The sequence below is a fragment of the Sardina pilchardus genome, chromosome 12 (assembly GCF_963854185.1).
Source record: "Sardina pilchardus chromosome 12, fSarPil1.1, whole genome shotgun sequence".
NCBI lineage: Eukaryota > Metazoa > Chordata > Actinopteri > Clupeiformes > Clupeidae > Sardina > Sardina pilchardus.
The window spans coordinates 21,540,178-21,564,047 of NC_085005.1; the positions used below are offsets into that span (position 1 = coordinate 21,540,178).

General features: G+C 43.7%; 1 protein-coding gene and 1 long non-coding RNA gene across 2 annotated transcripts; one reads left to right on the top strand and one right to left on the bottom strand.

The window, feature by feature from the left end:
- Positions 1–1,916: 1,916 nt before the first annotated feature.
- Positions 1,917–22,780, top strand: LOC134098501 (apolipoprotein B-100-like). The gene is made up of 27 exons (XM_062551557.1): positions 1,917–1,971; positions 2,601–2,704; positions 2,875–3,020; positions 3,146–3,293; positions 3,504–3,656; positions 3,917–4,041; positions 4,133–4,218; positions 4,349–4,799; positions 4,889–5,003; positions 5,126–5,272; positions 5,363–5,574; positions 5,685–5,880; positions 6,008–6,187; positions 6,276–6,479; positions 6,595–6,762; positions 6,858–7,063; positions 7,169–7,348; positions 7,462–7,571; positions 7,715–7,922; positions 8,036–8,208; positions 8,314–8,477; positions 8,604–8,713; positions 14,553–14,926; positions 15,062–20,935; positions 21,052–21,172; positions 21,273–21,459; positions 21,632–22,780. Exons 1-27 carry the CDS (start codon positions 1,917–1,919, stop codon positions 22,607–22,609), a joined length of 11,175 nt encoding a protein of 3,724 aa, XP_062407541.1. The 3' UTR covers positions 22,610–22,780.
- Positions 10,155–13,157, bottom strand: LOC134097940 (uncharacterized). Its single transcript, XR_009940974.1, has 5 exons — positions 12,988–13,157; positions 12,158–12,222; positions 11,674–11,751; positions 10,999–11,074; positions 10,155–10,640 (listed from the first exon to the last, which is right to left on the bottom strand). It is a non-coding gene; the product is annotated as an uncharacterized LOC134097940 (long non-coding RNA).
- Positions 22,781–23,870: the final 1,090 nt, after the last annotated feature.

Sequence of the window (23,870 nt, forward strand, 5' to 3'; positions counted from 1 at the left end):
ACTGTAAGTGCTCAAAATATCTCAGGAAAGACACTAGTTTAGGGATCCTTACCTGAATACGTTTGACCCCTAAAGTCTGGTTTGTTTGACAAGTGTGATCACTTTGTACCAGACTTTGCGCCTAGGTCCACTTGAGGAGGTGGATTCAGGCATGGTATGGTTGGACTTATGATCGCGCCTATGCAAAGATTCTAGAACACAGGAGCTTAACCGTACCTGGGTACAGTTTGATAGCATGCAGTGTGAGTGTGGACCAAGACTGGGGGAGAACCACACTCCGGCACGGTACAAGTGAACCATGCCCAGTGCGTACGCCCTAAAAAGGTGTGTACGTGGACGAAAGGATTAAAAGAAACTGTGATGTCTCTCCACAAAAGGGACATACGATTGCACAGCGATCATTTTCCTGGAAATCCTGGCAATCTATGGTCATGAACTTTGCTCCTATAATAATTGCTGTTCCTGCAAATAATTTTTTTTCTTTTTTTTAATATATATTTTTTTCTAGTGTATAAATCAATAATCTATCTTCAGGTATTGTCTCTATGGTTGTGGTCAGGATTGGGCCTTCCAGGTGAAACACCAGAATGCTGTAGGTAGTGGTGGATGAAGTACACAAATCCTGTATCCAGTAAAAGTAGAAGTCCAGCTTTTATATTTCCACTTGAGTGGACGTACAAAATGTACTCCAGTATCAAAAGTAAAAGTCCTGAAATGTATTATGACTTAAACAGTTGCATCTACTATTGTTGAAATGATTCAGCACAGCCATAGGCATTCATTGAGCATTTCCCTTCATTCAAGGACAAAAAAACAACTAACAATTGTTGTACTGTATGTAGAAATAACTAAAAACAAACTAATGTGATATCTTGTTTTAGATACTTCAAAGTAACCATTTTTTGCTTTGTTGAATGCTTTACACTTCCTGGCCAAATCAAGGTGTTCCCTTTTGTGTTTGATAGTGCCATATTGTCTATCATTGTATATTTAGCGTTGTCTATCATCATTTGCTTAATGGTGTCATGAGGCTAGTTATGGTAACATCAATATTGTGAAAAGGGGTCAACAAGGTACAGTAAATAGTGGATATAACAATAACATAGGTTAGGCAACACCATTATTTAAAGCCTAACTCACTTAATAGAAAGTACACATGAAGAACACATGTATTTGGAGAGGTTTTTTTTTTTAACAAAAGGAACTGCAGCTGTCACAAATTGCAGCTGAGTAAAAAGTAAGATATTTAGGCTAGAATTGTACTGGAGTAAAAGTAAAAGTTTAACAAAATTGATATACTCAATTAAGGTACAAATACATGAAAAAGCGACTTAAGCACAGTAATTGAGTAAACATACTCAAGTACTGTCCGCCACTGGTTGCAAGCCACCATCTCTGTGCCCCTGCAATCTCTTTGTTACCTCTGGATGAGAATGCCAATTACATTACAATAATGTGAAATGTAGTATCAATGAGAAATCAAACAATACAGTCAATGTAGACTTGTATTTCTTATGATACCTCTACATGTTGACATGTCTAAAAGTGACAGACCCTGTTATCAGATAATTACTGCCAATAAAAGTGTGGTTGAGTTCAGTGCTAGAACATCAGTGTAATCTTTACTAGACTAACAGTGCACAAAATGGCTAAATAACTCAAAGAGTACAGTTTCTACTATCTGGTTATCAGTGGGACTGAAAACTCTGAACCCTTATGAAATGTACCAAGTTGCCTTTGTCCTGCCACCCGAGCATATCACCTGGACTTTGGAGTAAATGCCGTAATTTCTGCAGTCCCAGCCACCCCTCCCTGGTTACCCTTGGGGGTATAAAAGAGCAGTTCTGGAAGAGGGGAATCAGTCTCGTCTGAGTACTCGCTCCCACCCGAAAGGAAAGAGCTTCAACGAACCCACCATGGGGGACACAAAGCTCTGCCTCGTACTTCTCCTCAGTGCTGTCGCATTGGCCCGTAAGTAGCTCACCTCTACTCTCAAACTCTAGGCTCAAGCATTATGCCCAGGCAGGACAGTCTCCTGTACTGGTATGGTAGTTTTCGGTTAATATTGAAGAGAAACTAAAACATATTTGCAGTTACAACTTAGATCACTTGGATGTTGGTTGGAATTTAGGGGGGATTTGTTTCATGTGTTCTTAAAATTATTGTTAATATAAAATATGTTTTCCATGAATTTTTATTTTTTATTTTTTCCAAATATAAAATAAATGTTTTCCGAATAGGAACTGTCTCTTTTCTTTTTTTCAGTATTCATTATTTTGTTTTATTATATAAATATTGTCCTATTTTTTACTTGCTATGTACTATTATTATAATGTATACTATGTATACTAAATGTTTTTCTTTTATTCCTTAAAGACGCTGATGACGATGCAACATGCCTGAGTAAGTTTCTTAAAATGTTGTTCATTATAATCCTATCTAAAAAATAACATTGTTCATAATATTACTATTCCACTGTTTCTGAGGGTCAATTTGAAAAGAAATGTAAACGAATAAAGATCATGTGTGTAGTGTTAGCAAACCTTGAGTATGAAAGTCAGCCAGACACCACAACTGAGTGCTCTCTCATCTCCCCCTAGTGGCCAAGAGGTACAAGCCTTTGCACAAGTATGAATTCCTGTATGAAGCCGAGTCCCTCAACTTCCTCAATGGAGCCGTCAACGGCCCCAAGGGAAGCTGCAAGGTATGGCACATGTAGTTTGTTATTCTAATACCTTATGAAAATCACTTTGAATTTCATTAATTGTTAACATACTGCAAAAATCAACTTAGCTTGTACTAATTACCTTGCCAAAAGTTTGCCTTCAGAAAAGTGAAGACAAATGCGTAGCTCTAACCTGTTTTTACCCACAGGTTGAGATTGATGTTCCCGGCCCCTGCCAATACATCGTCCGCACCACTGAGTGCACGCTCAGCGAGGTTGCTGACTTCGATGCAGCTGGCGAGCCCGTCTTTGCCCCCGCAGCCACTACTGATGCCTTCAAGGCTGCCATGGAGAAGTATGCATTTCTCTTAAAATTTCCAAAAACAAACTTAAACACTAGCACTTTTCAATCCTTAATTCCTGAAATGCACCGTCAGTACGAATTAGAAAGTGACATGGCTGCTAAAATTCCCTATCCAGGAACCCTCTGAAGGTCACTGTTGAAGGGGACAACATCATCAAGCTGTTCCCTGAAGACGATGAGCCTGTCAACATCCTCAACATCAAGAGGGGAATGATCTCTGGCTTTGCTGTGCCTGTTCTGGAGGAGGAGAGGAACAAGAGGATGGTATGTAGACTAAACAAGCTCCAGCAAAATACTTGTTTACTTCTCCAATGTGGTCTGCTTTGATACTTAGCCACAATTAGGCCCATGGTAGATTTTTAACCTTGGTAACCTCAGTATATAAAACCAAATGTATTAAAATGGAAGAATAAACAGAAGAGTAAAGAAGTACCACCCAGTAAAAGCCATTAAATATTTTGTCTTATTGTCCAGCCCACCATCTATGGATTGTGCAAGACTGACTACACCGTGAACGCTAGAGAGGACATCGCCACAGACGTCACCCTCACCCGTGACCTGTCCAGGTGTGACCACTTCCATCCAGTCAGTGACTACACCAGCCCCCTGGCCCTCATCACTGGCATGGTAAGACACTATGGCAACTGTTTGTGTAAACAAAAAAATACAAAACAAAGCATTCAGGAGGGAACACAGGGCAATTTCACACTTGAATGAAATGTGCTCTTGGAATTGTAAGACACAATAGATAAACATGTTGCCTTAGAGAAAAAACATTTCCTAAATCAAACGTTGATTTGTGTTTATGTAAAATTCATAATCCAATCATTAATATACCGTAATGATAAAAAAAAGTCTAAAAAGGACATTCTCTCTCGTCCATGTAGCACTACCCTCTTGCCCAGCTGATCAAGAGCACACAGACCTGCAACTACAAGTTTGACAACGCAGAGCACCACCCAGTGTTCGGTGAATGCCTTGAGAACCACATCCTGGTGCCTTTCTCCCACAAGTATGTCCAAACGTCAGCTGTGACAACAGATGTGAGATATGAAGAAAGCTCTCCTGGTTTGACTGTGATTTAACTGATATAATTTCCACAGGGGGAAACATGGAGTTACCAACGTGAGCAAGCAGAAGGCCACCCTCTTGGCAGTCTCTGAGTACAGCGACAGTGTCTTTGAACCTGGTAAGATTTCCTTTAAGGCTGCAATGGACTCAATAAACAAATACATACATACATCATCTGTCATTTTACTTTAAAATATACAAAACACTAGACAACATTTCTGATTACAGTTTGCCTGTTTGATTTGTAGTTCTGGCCAATGAGCAGACCCTGACCCCACACGCCAGTGTGGACAAGAGCCCAATTCAGGACAAAGATGCCGCTCTCGCTCTCCTGAGGGAACTGGCTGGCCTTTCCAAGACCGACGACGGACAAAAGAGAGCCCATCTGGCCCACAGGATCGTGAGCATGGTCCGCAAGATGTCCGCTGAGACCCTGGCCGCTGGCGTGCCCGAGGCCCTGGAAATCTCTCGCTCCCTGACCTACCAGGCTCTGTTCCAGTGCGGCACCCCCGAGTGCAGCAGTGCCATCATGCAGATCCTCAGGACCTTCGACAGCTCTTCTATGGAGATTGACGCCACAGTCTACGCCATGGGTCTGATGCCCAACCCCACTCGCCAGCTCGTCCATGACATGCTGGAAATGGCCAAGTTCAAGCAGAGCAAACCCATCTTCTATGGTGCCAGCAATGCTGTCAAGAAGTAAGATACATGTCCAAAGTTTTAAAAAAGAATTGATTATGACTGGAGGATTGAGAAATGAATGTTGAATGTTCACTGTCTTTCCACAGACTGTACCAGGCTGAGGGCAAGGTCACTCCTGAGATTGAGGCTGTTGCCAACTTTGCCTTGGAGCAGATTGGAGACTGCACTGGTGACCAGGAGCACATTTTCATGTCCCTGAAGGTGTGTTTGTGTTAACATGCAGACAGTGTTACCACATTGAAAACCACGATTCCTTACTGTACTACTGAATTTTGTTAAAAGTATTTGCAAGTGTTGTGATTATGGGTCTCTATGTCACACAGGTTATTGGTAACATGGCCGCTGCTATGGGAGCTGCCAGCCCTGCCCTCAAATCTGCTGTTGTCCAGTGTGTCAACCAGCCCGCTGCTTCCCCAGAGGTTCAGCTTGCTGCCATCCAGGCCTACAGACAGACCGCTCTGCCTGAGGAGGTAATCCAGAGTCATCTTTGTCTTAATATTTATTGGCAATCTGTATTTTGAGCATTGCTAATTAGGCTACATCTGTTATTTCCTTTACAGGGCAGAGAGGTGCTCATGCAGGTCCTTTTGGACGGTGCTGCCCCACTGCAGAAGCGTGTTGCCGCCTACCTGGTGCTGATGAAGGACCCTCAGCCCTCTGAACTCTCTCAGCTGGCTGCTGCCCTGCCAATTGAGGAGAACCAACAGGCCAAGAGCTTTGTCATCTCTCATGTCACCAACATCCTGAGCTCCACTGCACCTGAGACCCAGGAGTATGTTACATTCAATTTCATACAACTTCAATTTTCAATAATATTTAGTAAATAAGAAGTAATAAAAAATAATTAACCATCCGACAAATATGTGTTTCTTTTCTGCACAGGCTGAGGCAGAAGATTCTTGATGCTCTTCAGGGCAATGAGGTTGGAACTGTCATGGACCCAACCAAATTCTCCCGCAACTACAAGGTCGGATCCCTGGAGGGAAACATGATCTTCGATGGAGCTAGCTACTTGCCCAAGGAAGTTGTGCTGGATATGGCCCTGAATGCCTTTGGCTATGATGTGGACATGATTGAGGTATGACTGGAAGTACCAGCCTTAAAGTGTATTTACAAAGTATTCAATTAGTTTAGTGTTGAAGTAATTCAAGTAATTTATAATTTAATATGTGTTTGCTCCATCTAATTATGAATTGTACCCTCAGGTTGGCATGGAAGGCAAGGGACTTGAGCCAACTGTTGAGGCCCTGTTTGGTGCCAATGGATTCTTCCCTGACACTGTGATGAAGACCATCTACTATGCTGCTGATAGGATGCCTGGCCATTTCAGCCAGACTCTGAAGAACATCCTTCCTTCCCTGAGGAACGATAGGAAGAAGAGACAGGTATTCAACTCATATATCTCAATATTTAAATCAGAAATTGATAGGTCTTAAAAATGAAAAATCACCTCAATATTTTGTCCCACTGTAGTCTTCCCAGAATCTCCTGAGAGAGCTTAGCCGCAATGTCAACAAACTGTTCAGAGACCTGAAGGCTCAGGATGCCCCTGAGGCCATGGTCTACCTGAGACTGCTGGGAATGGAACTTGGCTACCTCAAGACCAAGGACATGGAAGAGATGGCCTACTCCGCTGCAATGATGATTGACAACCTCCTGAAGATGTTCCCCACTGATGTGAGTCAAGAACCAAAATCAAGTCAACTTTTCATATATTCTTGCTATCTCGAAGCATATCAGGAAGATAGGCACAATCTTTGGTTGTTTATTTATTCATATCAATGCTTTATAGTTCATCAAGGGACTGCTGACCAGTGCTGACAATGAGCTGTTTGCCCACTACATCTTCATGGACAATGAGTTCTACCTGCCAACCGGCCCTGGTGTTCCTCTGAGGGTTGCCCTGTCTGGTACCTTCACCCCTGGAATCAAGGGAGGAGTGCACCTTTCTTCTGACATGGTAAGACAGCTAACTGCATACTATCAAATAGTTCTACACAAGTATGCTACAACAACAAATGTTAAATTCTCCATTCCCTTCCCCTTCATCCACAGAGTGAGGTAGCCTTCATGCCATCCGCTGGCATTGAGTTTGTGACTGAGGTTGGAGCCCACTTCCCTGACTTTGTTCAGTCTGGTCTGGAGATGCACACCAACATCTACCACGAAAGTGGCCTGAAAGCTAAGGTCTCTGTGTCCAACAACAACATCAAGCTGACCATCCCTGCCCCTCAGGGCCCAGCCAAGCTCGTCAGCCTCACGTATGTTTGAATCTTTGCATCATCATTTTGAAGAATAAATCTTAAGGAAGGCAAGACACATAACTGAAACCTAATTAACATGATCTTTTGTCTCTCTTACAATAGCAATTCCCTGGTGTCTGTGCATGGTGCTGAGATCAAGACCATCCCAACCACAGGAGAGAGAGTTGATGTGACAGAGTGCACACCAGTCTTCGCTGGCGTGAAATACTGCACAGCTCTGCAATACTCTGATGCCATGAACACCGATGAGTCTCCCTATTTCCCCTTCACTGGAGCCAGCAAGTAAGCAAATCAAGGAGAAACTGAAATTTCATAGAAGTACTTAAAATAGTTCTTATACCGTCAGTTGCTGTCAGAAATTCTGAAAAGAATGAAACATGTACCTTTTATTTTAGGCTTGCCATTGAGCTGCATCCTACTGGTGAAGTCTCAGAATATGTTGCCAACATTGACCATTCCTATGAGGACAAGACTGACAAAGTGACTTTGACTCTGAAGGCTGAAGGTAAATACAGTGTCTTAAAATGCTAAACACTAACAGATACATTCACCTAAAATATCAATATAGTGTATTACTGAACACTTATCAAATGACAATGATAACAGATTAAATGAGAGCGCTGGCATAACTGTCTACTTCTATCACAGGAGCAGCAGCTGAGGCCACAGCAACTGTGAAGTTCAACAGGCAGCAGTACACCGTTGAGGCTGATCTGCAGATCCCTGATTATGACTTGGAGGTTGGACTCAGGCTTGGCTCTGTTGACCCCAACACCAAGGGCAAGGCCACACACTCTGTCCAAATTGACCTCGTCAACAAGAACATTCCTCAGGCCTCTCTGGTTGCCCTGGCCAAGTACGAAAAATAATATCTGTTGTTGATAACGACAAATAATATTTTGTTTTTAAAAAAAAATTCCAGGACCTATGACCTGTGCAAGTCCTAACCATTATGGCGGTCTCTTACAGAATTGAGGGAATGAAGGACGCCACTTTGGACCTTCAGCTCCTTGTGCCTGTACTGAAGGCTGATGCCAAGGTCTCTGCACACCTCCACCGTGCTGAGGGCCTGACCCTGGAACTGGAAACTGATGTTAAGCTGCCAGAGACTTCCTCTGCCCAGAAGATTGTTCTGAAATACGGTAAGTGATAATCTGCTTTCATTAATATCCTGTGCCTGTCTTGCGTATTTTTCATGTCTACATGATTAATTTGATACCATGTCTTGGTTTCACCTTGTGCCGCAGATGCTGACAAACTGGAAGCTGAGATTAAGTCTGATGTGAGCTCTGAGATCCAGAACATCATCCCCCACATTGATGAAGTCAAGGCCTCTGTGAATGGTCTTCTTGCAGCCCAGATTGGTCAGTCTGGCATGACCTTCGGCGATGTCCTCGCTAAATCTGTTGAGGTACGAAAGGAGTCATGATTAAATCACTCTGATAATACTCAAGATAATATGAGGGCCTAAAAGTTGTTGTTCAGAGTAATACACAGTAGGTAATATATTCATTTTGGCCTAATTTGTTTCCATCAGACTACCAATGCCTATCTGGAGAAGCTGGAGGCTGAGCTTCCTTATGTGCAGAACGTGAGGCTTCCCTCTCTTCCTGAGCTTTCTCTGCCCGAGAGGCTGTACCTGAATGCGTAAGTAATTTCAGATTGCAACTAGGGATGCAACGGTACAGTTTTGCCACGGTTCGGTTTGTATCACGGTTTTTGGGCCACGGTAACGGTTCGGTTTCAATATATCAATATTATCTTGGCTCTAGCATACAGGAGGCTATATTTGCCTTTTCTATTTCAAATCAACAATGTGCTTCTACTTACACTTGCAGAGAAAATATTAAATGCATAGCCTGACACAGATGAAGCAGAATCACAAAAATGTATTAAAAGAAAAAAACACCATCATTGCCTTCTGTCATAAACAGGCAATGTTATCCATAGTGCAGTGCAGCATAACGTAATGTGTAGTTATTTATTTAATAAACTCACTGTTCTTCACACATTTAAAGAAAATACTTAACTGTTATACACCCTCAAAAAAGTAGTGAACAATTCTGAAAATCTTCTCAAAATAATTGGTGAGGTAGTATTATGTGTAGTTTCAAATGGATATTTGATTTGGGAGTGCCTGCCCTGTCCTCTTTTATGAACGTAAAAAATGTAAACATAGACAAAAGTGCAGTGCAGCATTAAAAATATTAGAACAATGAAATGAACATTATTGCAACCTGATGTTGTCAGGGGGGGGCAATATTCCGAGAAGAAAGTGGCAAATTTGCCACTTCGAAAAGTGTCTGTTTCCCCTGTGTCTCCTGTCGTGTGTGTGTGTGTGTGTGTGTGTGTGCGTGTGTGTGCGAGAGAGTTGTGTGATTGACGAGTGGACGAGCGATTGACTGATTTAGCAGTGAGTTTACCCAGACAGCAATTTAGCTCTTGCCGACGTCGGGGCGGTGTGCCTGCGCCGACATAAAATGCCTCGGCGCGATGTCCTATGCAGATCGGTTGCTAATCGGCAAGATGTCGGGAAGATGTCGGCATTAGAATGATTGCCGACCGTGAGCCCACCTAAACCCGATATTATCATGACCTATGCGGCGCGGTCCCACTAGAGTGGCGGAAAGCATTCGGACGCCGCTCTCCCATTGACTTAACACTGGAACAGCTGATCTTCGGCTACGTCTCTCGAAAATCAGCCCTTCCAAAGTTAAGTCAAAAGGAGCGAGACGTTTGAATGCTTTCCGCCACTCTACTAGGATCCCACCGTTATATTAGGTCTTATTGATTTGCTTAGGCTAGCTGCTTTCAGATCGTGTTCACACGTTTCCTATTGTGTAGCCTATCAACAACAGTTATGTGATATTCCACTAATAACGTGACACGGCTTCCTTAACAATTTGACGGGAGCTAGTTGAGAAGTAAGCAAAGCCCGTTTAGGCTACTGGCAACCTGGGAATGCCAGTCTAACAGAAAACAAGAATGGATGAGTGATCTCAAGTTTGATGGTTGAATGAGAGAAATAACAAAATAGGAGGGCATCTGGAGATGAACTTGGACATTTATTTTAGGCCTACTTGGTCTTTGCAAAATATCAAAACATTTATTTCAATACTCAACTCATTTATTTAATTCACATTTATTTCAACACTCACCTAATCACATTGACAAATACAACAAAAATAACAAATCCCTTCAAATAGTCTGTCAGTTTAAAATAAAACAGCCAGTCAGTCAGTCAGTCAATCAATAGGTGGATTCGACTTAATGTAGACGACTGCAGATGTGACTATGGACAATTCCATGCTCCCAACTTTGTGGGAAGTTTGGGGATGGCCAGTATAGTGTACATGCAGCTGTTATGTTTGTATTAAACAGAAGCTAGATATGTCATTAATTTACATTACATTTAAATCTAGTGTAAAGAAGATTATTGGAAAATAACCAGAATCAGCTATGAAATATGAAATAGGCCTATTGTCAAAATGAAGGTGTATTGTGCATTGTTTTTTGGAGTTGTTTTACATAGTCCATTTTCAGCTGGAGTCCAACCTGCTCAGCCTTTCAACAGCTGGGGAAAGTACAGGAAGAAAATACACAAAATTAGACAACACATAATTAACAAGCAATGCGCATAATACAGTAGTTTACTGACAACAGCAGAGAGAACCTGCCAAAAATACCTGTGCAACCAGCAGGAACTGATCTAGCACTTTCTGATCTTTGACCATAGAGGTTAACAAAAATACATAGTATGAAATGTCTTGTTTTTTTAATAGAACTGTGTGTGTGTGTGTGTGTGTGTGTGTGTGTGTGTGTGTGTGTGTGACCAAAAGTGACTACCAAGTGCAATCTCCGTCTCAGCCTCTAGCCTACCATAACACAGTATAGACACATAAAAACACATCATATACTAAAATATGTCTTACTTAGAGGGGTCCTGTGTGGAAGGCCTGGATGGGATTGAAGGGTTTCACAACCATGCTGCGTGTGTGTTCACAGACACTTGAAACACAAAGATTAAAACGATTAAAACAAAGATTGATTCTTTCAGGTAATTAGTATTAGATCATATCAGATTCAGTCAGAATGACTGTATGAATGAGGGCAGCCTTTTTGCACTTTTTGCTCAGCCTAGCCTACATCAAAGAACCGGCAGAGAGAGAGAGAGACAGACACACACACTTTTCTTCCTACCCAAATTAAAAACAAAACAGGCTGCTAGCTACTCTAGTGACTACCAAGTCCCATCTGTGTCAGCCTCTAGCCTACCATAACACAGACTAAAGGCCCATTCACACCAAGAACGATAACTATAAATAAATATCGCTCTCGTTAATATGAATGACAACGTTCACACATAAACTATAACGATAACGACATCAAGAACGATATCGTTGTTGATCACTTTCAGAGCGATTTTGAGAACGATAGAAAACTAACAGCCAATCAGAACCCATAATATTCTAGCCATCACATTCATTAACATGAGTGACTTTTCTTATCGTTGGCCTGTGTGGACGCTTTTATCGTTATCATTATTGTTCTTGGTGTGAACAAAGTATAGACACTTAAAACACATCATACACTAAAATATGTCTTACTTAGAGGAGTCCTGTTTGGAAGGCCTGGACGGGATTGAGGGGTTTCACGACTCTGCTGCATGTTTGTGTTCACAGACACTTGAAACACAAAGATTAAAACGGTTAAAACAAAGATAAATGATTTTCAGGTAATCAGTATCAGATCATATCAGATTCAGTCAGAATGACCGTATGAATGAGGGCAGCCTTTTTGCACTCTGCACAGCCTAGCCTACATCAAAGGAGAGAGAGAGAGAGACTTTTCTTCCAACCCATATTAAAACCGAAACAGGCAGAATACATATTATAGTATTAATTAATTGTAGAAATATTGTCTTTAATCTAAAGAGACCTGCTAACTAGCCACCATGCTCTCAGGTCAAACTAACTTGACTGTATAGTTTTAGACTAAGACAACTAGTCAGATTGCAGAATAGACTAGATGACTAGACTGGACTGGTCATGTAACCGCACTGAGTGTCTGTGTGACAATTTTGTTAATTACCTTGTATTCAGTTGAGCGCATCCCTTCATCACTGGTTGACTCTTGCTGCCAATCATCTTGTGGCACTAGGAAATACAGAAAAAGAGCCTTTACACAAAGCACATCATCATCCAGAGCTAACCCAATGCATCACATATAAAGAAACTTACACGTTTACTTATTAGTCAAGCACTCACAGACATGCAGAGGTGAAAAAGTCCAGCTTCAGAAAATAAAAGTCCTACCACATATCATATCTATGCCAACCATTCACTTAAACCAGCTGATTCTAATTACCACAAGTCTTCAGCTACAGCAGCTAATTAATGAGATCACCTGTGATAAGTGCACAGGTGGAACCAATACATGGCTGGATTTTTACTTTCTGAAGCTGGAGTTTTCCATCTCTGCAGGCGGCGTCCGCTCTACTTCCGCTTATTTCGCTGTGTACGGCCAGCAAAGTGGCAAGATAATTATGCTTGCGCTAACGCTAGCGCTAGCTACCTACCTGACGTTTGCTAAAAACACATCCCGTTAAAGCATTTTATAGCCACAACAGACGTCATAGGATACAATATCTGATTTAAAACACTTCTACAATGAGTTTACTTATGTGTTATCCTAAGTTAGCCATATATATACATGTAAGTTAGCAGTTAGCAGCTAACCAGATAGTTTGAGAAACGTCTTGTGTAACCGTTAGCTGCTAACGTTATTATCTTCAAAAGGTTAATCTACACCGTATTAAGCATTTTACCAAATATGATAAATCATAGCTGCTATCATATCATATCATATATTAAATCATCATATCATTTGCGACATACGGATTTTACACAAGCTCAACGTACCTTCGTGCTTACACAGCCAGCTTGATGTGGACCAACGAACGGACTTCTCATACTCGTCGGCAGCAGGCAGCATTTAAAAAAAAAAGAAGCGGGATCGGCTAAATGGTTCTTCACGGTTCCTCCGCCGATCTCCAATGTGCGCTGTCGGGTAGACTCGTCACGCCGATGATTTGCCCACCTAAACTGACAAGTTTTATTTGATGTGCATGGGGAAAAAACCCTGCCGATCCTTTGCCGCTGGTGCCCTCCAATTGCCGACGTCGGCAAGACTGAACGTGCTGTCTGGGTATTGTTTTTCGAGTGGACACCTCCCGCTGCCCGTAGCCTAGCATGTACAACGTCAGGAAAATAAATGACCCGAGTTTGGAATGACATGTCAGCCTCCCCATCTCCTATAACCTCCCATCCCTACAATATTTTCCAGTAAACTATCAAAAAGAGAATACACTCAGCTGTGTCGGCGTCACGCTTTCTTAGGCTACGCTAGCGAGCAATCAACGCAGGGCAGAACCACGGTTACAATGTTACACACAGACTTTATAATGTGGCAAATTTTCGACCTTCTAAAGTGGCAAATTTGCGTCTTTACAAAGTATATATACGTGGCCCTAATACGCCGTCGTATTCGTTATGTCTTTGGGAATTATAGGAATATTGTTGTCGAAAGGCTGCAGCAATGGATGGTTGGGTTTTCGGTGGCAAACTAACTCTCCGTGCTGCTCCACTTAAGGTTACAGCCGGGTGATGAAGGCGCAAGTGGGCCGACATGTTGGATGTGTTACCTTTATTAGGTGATCGTTGTGAAGCAGTGCTTGCAATGCACACTGTGCTTTGTTTACTGACGGTCTTTTTGCCTTGTTCGTGGGCTACTTCAAATGTCGCCATGATCATACAGCCGCCGGTGAAGTTTGTTTCTTCTCACATGACTCCTTCATTTGCATTTCAACGCGCTTATTGGCTCTTGGGAAATTCAGTAAAATTCTGATTGGTTGTTGCAAGGTTGACGAGAGGCAAGCTGAACAGTCAGAGAAAACGCATCCCCCGGGTCCTAAGCACTCCTTGCTATCGCTCCCAGGCTACGCGCGCGCAATAACCTTGTATTTAATAAAAAGTTTAATGTCGCGTATACCGAAATATTGCGGTTTAGGTGAGTCTATTGAACCGAACAGGCCAAACCGAACGGTTCAATAAATTATTGAAAACCGTTGCATCCCTAATTGCAACTATTGTACATCTTGATAATGACAAGCTACTCGTCTGTTTCTCTAAATGTAAAGACAGCTAAAACATGAATATTCAGTTCCTTTAATCTATATTTTCAGAAGCAATGAAAATACTGCATACTGGATAAATTATAGCTAGAAAATGTCGCTTTGAACAAAGGCTTCAAATAGCTATTACTATAGAAAACATTCTTGTTTTCGTCGTAACTTTGCAAGTCATTAGTATGCTGTTTTATTAAATGTGTTTATTTCACACATGTTCATAGGTGATAAAAAATGACAAATATTTAACATTAAACATGCTTATTTATATTTCATTCAATCAATGCTCTTCAATTGCAGTGAGGCTGATGCCAAATACCACTTTGGCAAGCACTACTACACCATTGCCATTCCTCTGCCTCTTGGAGGAAAATCCTCTGGAGACCTGAACTTCCCTGCTGCTCTCACCACTCCTCACCTGACTGTGCCACAGCTGGGTCTGGAGGTTGCCTCCATTGACATTCCTCTCCCCGAGGTCTTCGTTCCAGAGCACGTGTCAGTGTCTGTACCTGTCCTCGGAAAGGCTGAAGTGTCCGCCAAGGTTCACAGCAACTTGTACAACCTGGAGGCCGATGTTTCTGCTGGTAGAGATCCAGTTGACCACCCCAGCTATTCTGCTAATGTGGCGGTTACTGGTAGCTGCCCTGTAGATATCTTCTGCTTCAAGGCTGAAGGTGAATACTGATTGAGTACTTACACTAAGCTTCATGTTTATTAATAACTGCATGCCATTCTGAAATTACATTTTAAACACATTCCCATATATTTGTTGAAAATAAATAAAATTGCATTATATTCTCTTAATATAGCATCTGCGCTGCTTGCTGGCACACCTGATGATTCCCTCAAGGCTGAAGTGAAGACACATGTGCACCACAAGCTCATTGATGCCAGCGTTAGTGTTGTGGAGGTAGCAACTATTGCTGACAAGTTCAACCTGAAATCCAACAGCAAGATTGAAGCAACCAGCCCTCTTGGTGTCCAGGTGTCTCTGGAGTATCACGGTGATGCTGGTCTGAACACAGAAGAGATCTCTGGAAATGGAAACCTGGCAGCATCTCTCAGGGCTGGCCCTGTTTATGGTGATGCCTCCATCTCCCAGACGATCGAATTCTTCCCATTCAAGCCAGAGGCCAAGATTGATTCCTCACTGAAGATCGATTCCACCCTTGCCAAGGCCCAGAACACATTTGTTGCTGTCTTTGCCAATGGTGAGCTGTCTGCCACATCCAACACAGCTGCATTTGATGACACCCTGCTGCACCATGCTGAAGTGACCATCAAGGATTCCACACTGGCTGTGAAGTCTGATACCAAGGCAGATGCCCTCGGCCTGAAGATTCAGAATGTGGCTGAAGCCTCTGCAGGTGCTGGAGTTGTTAACATCAAGATGGAAACAAGTGCTGACCACGCAGAAGACCGCATCCATTCCCTTGTGACTGCCGTCCTGGATGTCAACGGACTGGCTGTGAACAGTGATGCTGATGTTAAGCTTGCCGACAACACTGCCACTCACAAAGCATCTTTGACACTGAACAAGGATGGCCTGAACACCAATGGAGCCACATCTCTGCAGAGCCCTCTGAAGCTGGAGAACACCTTCAGCGGTACCGTGGATGCATCCAAGGTTGACCTCAACATTGACATCAAGGGTGAATTTGCTGACATGAAGGTTGCAAATGCCATGTCTCTGACTGGAACCCCTGCTTCTATTGCTTTCAAAACCAATGCGGAAGCATTTGTCATTGAGGGAACCTCTTACACCCATTCCATTGTCCTGGATGTGCACGACTACACTGCATCTTTGAACATCAACAATGACCTGAAGGTCCTGCATGCCAACCTGGAGAATCATGCTGAGCTTAAGGCAGAGGCCTACAAGGCTGACCTGACCGGAAGCCTGAAGGCAGCCTATGGTGAACAGGAGCTCAAGCACACTTATGAAGTCAAGTATGCTGACCTGACTGCCAATGCCAAGTGCAGCACAACTGGTATGCTTCTGGGCTCTCACCTCAGCCAGAACACCGAGGTATTTGTTCCTGGACTTGCTATTAAAATCACCAATGATGCCCGCTTGAACTCTCCAGTTCTCCGTTTTGATACCACCACCCGTGCCACAGCTGTCCCCTTCAGCTTCAACCTTGATGCTATTGCCAATGCTGACGCTGACCTGACCATGCATGGAAAGCACACTGCTCAAGTTTACACCAAGTTCCTCATGAAGGCAGAGCCACTGGCATTCGCACACTCTCATGAATGCAGAGTCTCTACCTCTCAAAACCTTGACAATGGTGTTTCCATTGAGACTGTGCTTGACAACAAGATTGAAACCCTCCTGACTCCCTCCGACCAGAAGGCTCATGTGACACTGAAGACCAAATTCAACAACCATGCTGTCAATGAGGAGGTCAGTGTTTACAACAACCCAGAGAGGCTTGGACTGGAAGTGTCAGGAGCCATCCTGACCAGTCTGCTCAACACAGCTGACAGTGAGAACCAAGAGTTTGCTGTTTCTGGATTCCTGAAGTACGACAAGAGCACTTCTAGCCACGTCATCCACCTGCCTTTTGTTGAGAGTGTACCAGCTCTCCTTGAAGATCTGAAAATTACCATTGTGAGCATTGCAGAGGCCCTGCAGACTATCATCACCAGAGAGGACCTTGTTAACAAGTTGGAGAGTATTCCCCAGCACATCAGCGACTTTGTGAAGGAACTGAATGTGGAGGGAAGAGCAATCCAGCTCAAACAGGACCTGCTGTCCCTTTCCAGAGAGTATGCCATCACCCTTGAAGACCTGGAGGCTACTTTGATGAACCTGAGGGCTGCACTTGAGAAGCTTCTGACTGATCTGGCTGCCCGTATCAACGATACCGTGAGAGTGACCAAAGAGCTGATTACCAGTGGAGCACTGTCTGAAGCTGTTGTCAAGAGGCTGACTGAGCAGCTCAATGCACTGAATGAGGAATATGACTTCAATGCCATGCTTGTTGCAGTTATTGAGCTTGTTGAAGATCTGATTAAGCAGATTGATTTGATGAAACTGAAGGACAGCAGCATTGCTCTCTTGCACGACCTGGATTCCCAATATGCCATCAAAGCCAAACTTGAGGAAAGAGTGAGTGAACTGAAACAAATGATTTCCAGCTTCAGCTTGGCTCAGTTTGCTGAGGATCTGAAAAGCCTGGTTCTCTCCATTGACATTGAAGGTCTGACCAATCAGCTTGTGGCTCAAATTCCAACAGAACAAATTAACAAGATTGTAGACACAGTGAAATCTCTGGTGACAGAATTGGACATCATTGGTAAGCTGAATGCAGTCTATGCTAATGTGAAAACTGCACTTGTTAAATATGAACTTGACAAGAGAATTGAAGCCATCCTGGAGAAGGTTGTTGAGCTCATCCAGAAATTCAAAATCGATGAGACCATACAGGTTGTTGCTGACACTTTGAAGGCCATCCACATCCCTGTTGCACTGGAAGATGCTATCAACTACCTGAAGGCCACAGAGATCAAGCAGGCTATTGAGCACTTGAATGAATACCTTGATGCTTTTGTGCAAAGTGTTAAGTCATTTGACTACAATGCCTTTGTAGATCATGCAAATGAGAAAATTGCTGCTTACACTGGCGAGCTGAACACACTCATTGCTTCTCTTGAGATTCCACAGAAGGTTGAGGCAGCCAGGGAATTTGTCAACTATGCTCTGTCCACATTGAGTGGCCTCCTGGAAGAACTCAGAGGCATCAAGGCAGCTGATGTAGTCAAATCTGTAAAGGACATCATTGATACCGTGGCTCTGAATGACATCAGGGCACTGGTGGCCAAACTCCCAGAGGTTGACCTCAGAGCTGAAATTGAGCATTACCTGCAAGTAGTGAGCAGTGTGTACACCAAGGTCATGGACATTGTCATTGAAACCTTCGGTGGAGTTGTTGATGCAATCCAGACATTGGCTGCTGATCAGGCCATTATTGGCCAACTTAAGCAGGTCGTTGAAGGAGTCGCAACTGGACTGAAGGCCAGCCTGGCTCACCTTCAAGACATTCTCCCAACACAGATTGATCTGCCCGAGTTCACCATTCTGGGCTTCCATACTGTGCCAGCCATGACCATCACTTATGATGATATCAAGCAGAAGGTTATACAGCTCATTGACTTCATTGTCAACTATGAAATCACCTTCGTGGATGTGGATGCTTTCTTTGGAGAGCTCTCCATGAACTACCTGCCTGATCTGTCTGCTATTTCACTGCCAGAGATCAGCCTTCCACAGATCTCTTTCCCTGCCTTCCCCAAGGTCAATCCCGAGGATCTGATTGACATTTCTTTGACCATCCCTGAGATTAAGCTCCCTCACATTCCCACTGAGCTGATGGTGCCAGCTTTTGGAAAGCTCTATGGTGAAATCAAAGTGAACACTCCCATCTACAGCCTCCAATCTGCTGCTGATTTCCAAACTGCTGAAGAAAGCCAGTACACAGCCTCTCTGACTGCCCACGGATCTTCCTCCGTTATTGGCGGACTGGATTGCAACCTGGATTCCAGTGCTAGAGTGAGCTTCCCAGATATGAACCAGATCGTTGTCGCAGAAACCCTGAAGTTCACTTCTTCAATCCTTGCTGTTGACCATGAGGCAACAGTGAGCCTCCCACCCCAGGGCACTGCAAAGACCACGGTGAAGATAACCACATCTCCCATCACAGCTGAGTTGGTCAACAATGCAGTTATTGATGGTTTGTCTTTGGCTCTCGACACAACCTACCACCACCAGATCAACATTGCCCTGGTCTCATACACCAGTGAAAGCCATCTGTCTCAAAAGGCAGCTGCTCGTCTGGAAGGTCAGACCATCACCCTGACCATTGGACATGAGGGAACTACCAAGTTTGGCCTGCCTGACTACTCTGATGAGGGAACACTCAAGAGTGACCTGCACTATACCATGGACCTCAGCACTGCCAAGTTGACATACACTGGTGACATCAATAGTGCCACTCTCAAGATGAAGCAGGTGTTGAATGCTGATGCTGTTGTCCTCAGCTACCTGAACTTTGATGCCCGTGTTGAAGCCGAGTCTCCAATCATCAAGAACAGCCTGCTCACCGCCTCTGGAAAGGCTAACCTGGGTGACTTGAAGGTTGAAATCAAGGCCAATCATGACACAGAACTTGCTGGTGCTCTCAGTGGAACCCTGTCCAACTCCATCCATGCTTTGGTTATGCCCCTTCAGGTTGTGCTTGACTTCCAGAACAAGGGTAATGCCAAGGCCAGCCTGGCCGAGACACTATCAGCTAAACTTGATCTCCAGAATGACTACTCTGTCACCCTGAATTATGATCATCAGCACATTAACACCCTGGCCCTTGTCAAGCTTAACCAGTACAAGATTGGTTACAACGTAACTGTTGAAAACAACCAGGCAGAAACTGGAGTCTATGCTTCTGTTGATGCTGAAGCTAACCTTGACTTCTTGACTGTGCCTATTAGCATTCCTGAGCTTGCTGTCCCAATCATTGAATTCAAGACTCCAGCCATCAATGAGATCAATCTGTATGAGCACACTGGTCTGAAGCACCTGCTGACTTCCACCGAGCAGACAGTTGATGTGGATGCCAAGATTGTGTACAAGAAGCCAAGAAGCCTGGTCTCTGAAGCCTCTATCAAGTCCTCCATCGTCAACCTGAATGTCAATGCTGAGGTGTCTGCTGAGGATGACGTTGTTATCCGCATCGGTGCCATCTCTGCATCTGTCTTTGAGGGTCTGAAGGCCAAGATTGACGGTACCAGCAGCCTTACCACCAAGAGAGGTGTGAAACTGGCCACAACCCTTTCCCTGGAGAATGCTCACGTTCAGGCTACCCATGACAGTACTCTGAACCTGAACACTGAAGAGCTGGAAGCTTCCCTTTCTGCTACAACTGATGCAAAGGTGAATCTGCCCATCCTCACTGCTGAGGCCAACCACCTCCTGACAGCTGACACAAAGGAACATCCCCAAGCAGCCTCTACTCTCAAGATCAAGTATACCTTGGACATCCCAGTCATCAAGGCTGTTGGTTCTGGAGATGCTGAGAACAGCCTGAAACTTGAGGCTGGTCTCTACTTCCTGTCTGTGGAATCATCCACAAAGGGGCACATTGATGGAACCATCCTGGATACTGGTCTTGTAAAGGGAGCCCTGGACAACACCGCTAATGCCTACCTGAACGAGAATGGTCTTCGCTCAACTCTGAAGAGCAATGGCAATGCACACATCAGCCATGGAGACCTGAAGGTTGAGCTTGATTTGGATGAAGACATTGCTCTTGAAGCAGGCCTGAGCCGCGTGTATTCCACTGTGAAAATTGACTCCAACAACGAAATCAATGTGGCTGCCCTGAACACCAAGGGAAAGCACTCTGCCAAGGCCACCATTGACCTCTCTCCCCTGAGCTCTCTGGCTGCTGATGTGGAAGTTGATCTTGCTCAGCCAAGCACCCTGGGTGAACTCAGCATCTATGACAAGACTGTTCTTGAACTGACCGCTGGAAAACAGAAGGCTGCCATCAATGCCAAGATTGTCACCCCTGTGTACACCACCACTGCTGCGGCTGAAGTAGAGGCTGAAATCCCTAATGCCAAGGGAGCCTTCAAAATCTCTGCAACATCCCCAGTTGAGTTCCTGGTCTACGACCTCGATAGTGAGTATTAAATCCCCTATTTTTTCTATGGTCATATCACTAAAAGGACTTTTAAATTATGAGCCACTTTGTAAGACCCATGTGATTTATAACCCCATGTCTCTTCTTTAATAAAGGCTCCATTGCATCTGCTGTGGAGAGCTCTGCTCTGAGTCTGACTGGCAAAGCTGTCCTCACACATGCTGACCTGACTGTTGACATTCAGAATACTCTTACCGCAGCCATGTCTGATGATGGGTAAGAATGGAAAAAATCCAAAACAGTTGTTTATAGTATATACTTCAGACTTAGTATAAATCAATTTTAAAAAAATTCTAATTCTTTGTTAATTTTTCAGTGCCTTCCGCCACTCCATCAATGCGGACATCATCAGCCCCACCTTCACTGATGTGAACTTCCGCTATTCAGTCCGCAAGGATGGTGCCAGTGCTTCCATTTCTACTCCATCCACTGGCTTCCTCGGACTTCAGCTCCAAGGCAGGGTCCCATCCCAGCTGTATGCTAGACTGTACAGTCGCTATGCTGTAAGTATCATTGTTGACATTTCCATTTTTGTAAGGAATAGCTGGTTCACAAACAATATACATTACTGTGTCACACACACACACACACACACACACACACTCTTTTTCTATAAATTTTGTTTTAAACAAAGTCACACTCCTGACCTTTACCTTGTTTCTTTTTGTCACACAGTCTGCCCCTGAGAGTGATGTGGAGATTCTGACCATCAGAGCTGCTGCCAAGGATGGAGACAAGCTGCACCTGCAGGCTGCCTACAACCTGGAAGCCCCCAAGGACATCATTTCTGGTCTGGAGGAAAGAGTTCCTGCCATCACCTCAACCCTGATCAGCTTCTTGGAGAAGTACGGCATCGTCAGCACTCTTGAGAGCGTGAAGAACACACTGGTGACCGTAGTCACTGAGGCCTACAACACTGCCAAGAGCCACGCCCCCGAGATGAGCCAGCTGTCTGTCCTCTTCAGGGATGTCGTTGTTCAGTACCAGAAGACCGTTCAGATCCTGCTTGATGCCGCCATCAAGTTCCTGAGGGAGACCCAGATCGAGCTTCCAGGAATGGAGAAGGCAACTCTCCCTGAGATTGTGCATAAGATCACAATCAACGTTGGCACAGTACTTGAGCAGCTTCTGCAGGTGATCACTGATAACCTGTATGCCTACCTCACACCAGTTGTTGACACCATCAGCGCAATCCAGGTGACCATGCCCTCTGGTGAGGTCCTGACTGGAAGCCAGATTCTGGACCAGGTGAAGGCCGTCTTGACAAAGGTTGTGGAGATGGTGAAGAATCTGGAGAGCCTTGACCATATCCTGGAGAAGGTGGGACAGACCCTCCAAGAAGTTGTTGAGAAGGCCCAGGGCTTTGTTGACAGCTTGCACTCTGACATCCTGGACATCGTCTCTGTGAACTTCAACATCCTCTACCACAACTATCTTGCTGTGCTGAAGACCGTGACAGAGCATGTCGACTCCCTGCTGAATGTGCAGGAGGTTAACAACACCATCAAGCACGCTCTGGAGTTCGTCAGGTCTGTGGTGGATCAGATCCTCACCCGTGTCGCTGCCATCCTGCCCCACGGTGTGGAAAATGTTTACCTGAGAGTAAGCGATGGAAAGCTGGAGGTTGAGCTTCCATTTGCTCTCCACCAGTAAGATGCTGTGCAAGCAGAAACCAAAGCTACAATAATTCTCCGTAGGAGAAAATATGGACACTTTAACATTCTAGAGGGATGATAACCTCCTTGTATTTATGACAGCTAAACAACATCTTTCATATTGTTTTAAGTTACCATCATTTCCCTTGGTGACCACTGTTATTTTGTATTGACAACTCATGCAATGTGATGAACACATGTATCAATAAAGACCATCATTTATGAAGCATTGCACATACTGCGTTTCATTGGCTGTAAAGGTACAGCGAACATCAACACAATAAAACATTAAACATCAGAAGAGCACCTAAATGTCCTTGCCAATCCATTATCTAAACTCCTAATGTTGATCAAACAAACAATGAGAGAAAACTGAAATAAATTAGACTATAAAGTTAAGTAAATTTTAACAGAGGATAAAACCAAAAGAAACATTCATGATGAAAAATAAAAATAAATGAAAACAACAAATTTACATAGTATGGATAGAAGACAATATCACCTAAAAGCATTGGTAATCAGAGATAATTTCCATTTTACCCTTGATCCCCACCCAAAAGAACAGGTCTGCATTTGTAATACCAGAGCCACTAATAAAGTGCACACCATCATAACAGGCAGAGACATGCACTAGGAATGGAAAATAAATGTACATGGAATATCAAACAAACAGGACATCAAGAGCACCTAAAAGTCTCTGCTAATCCAAAACTCCAAATGCTGATGAAACACATAGTGAGAGAAAAAAACAACACATAAAGAGCATCAAACAAAAAGCCAGTCGTGTTGAAAAATAAAAACAAACAAAAATAATGTACAGTGTATGGATGGATTGAAGACTATACTGTAGCACCTAAAAGCATTGTTAATCAGAGATGATTTCCATGTTCTAAACACCAGTGTTTCTGAGGGGAAAACATCAAACAAAAATACAAGATGAAATATAAACTTCTAGATGATCTTAGTGCTCTCCTTCACCCTCACTGTTGGTGGGGTTGAGCAGAATGTTCATGCAGCCCTACCTTTTCAGGGGATAACCTTTCGTCTGATGTTCACCAGTATCACCTGGAATGTATCTAGCAAGATCCTGACAGTATAGAGAAACCTATGGGGTACAGTGTAATTGTCCATTTAAAGAGGAACTATGCAGGATTGGTTGATTTCGTCTCTGGTTTCGGTTTCGTTTTAAGTTTTCGCGCGTTTTATGCTTGCATATTTCTCTGCAGAGCTTCCCCGACAGCTTTAGCGTGTATTTTATA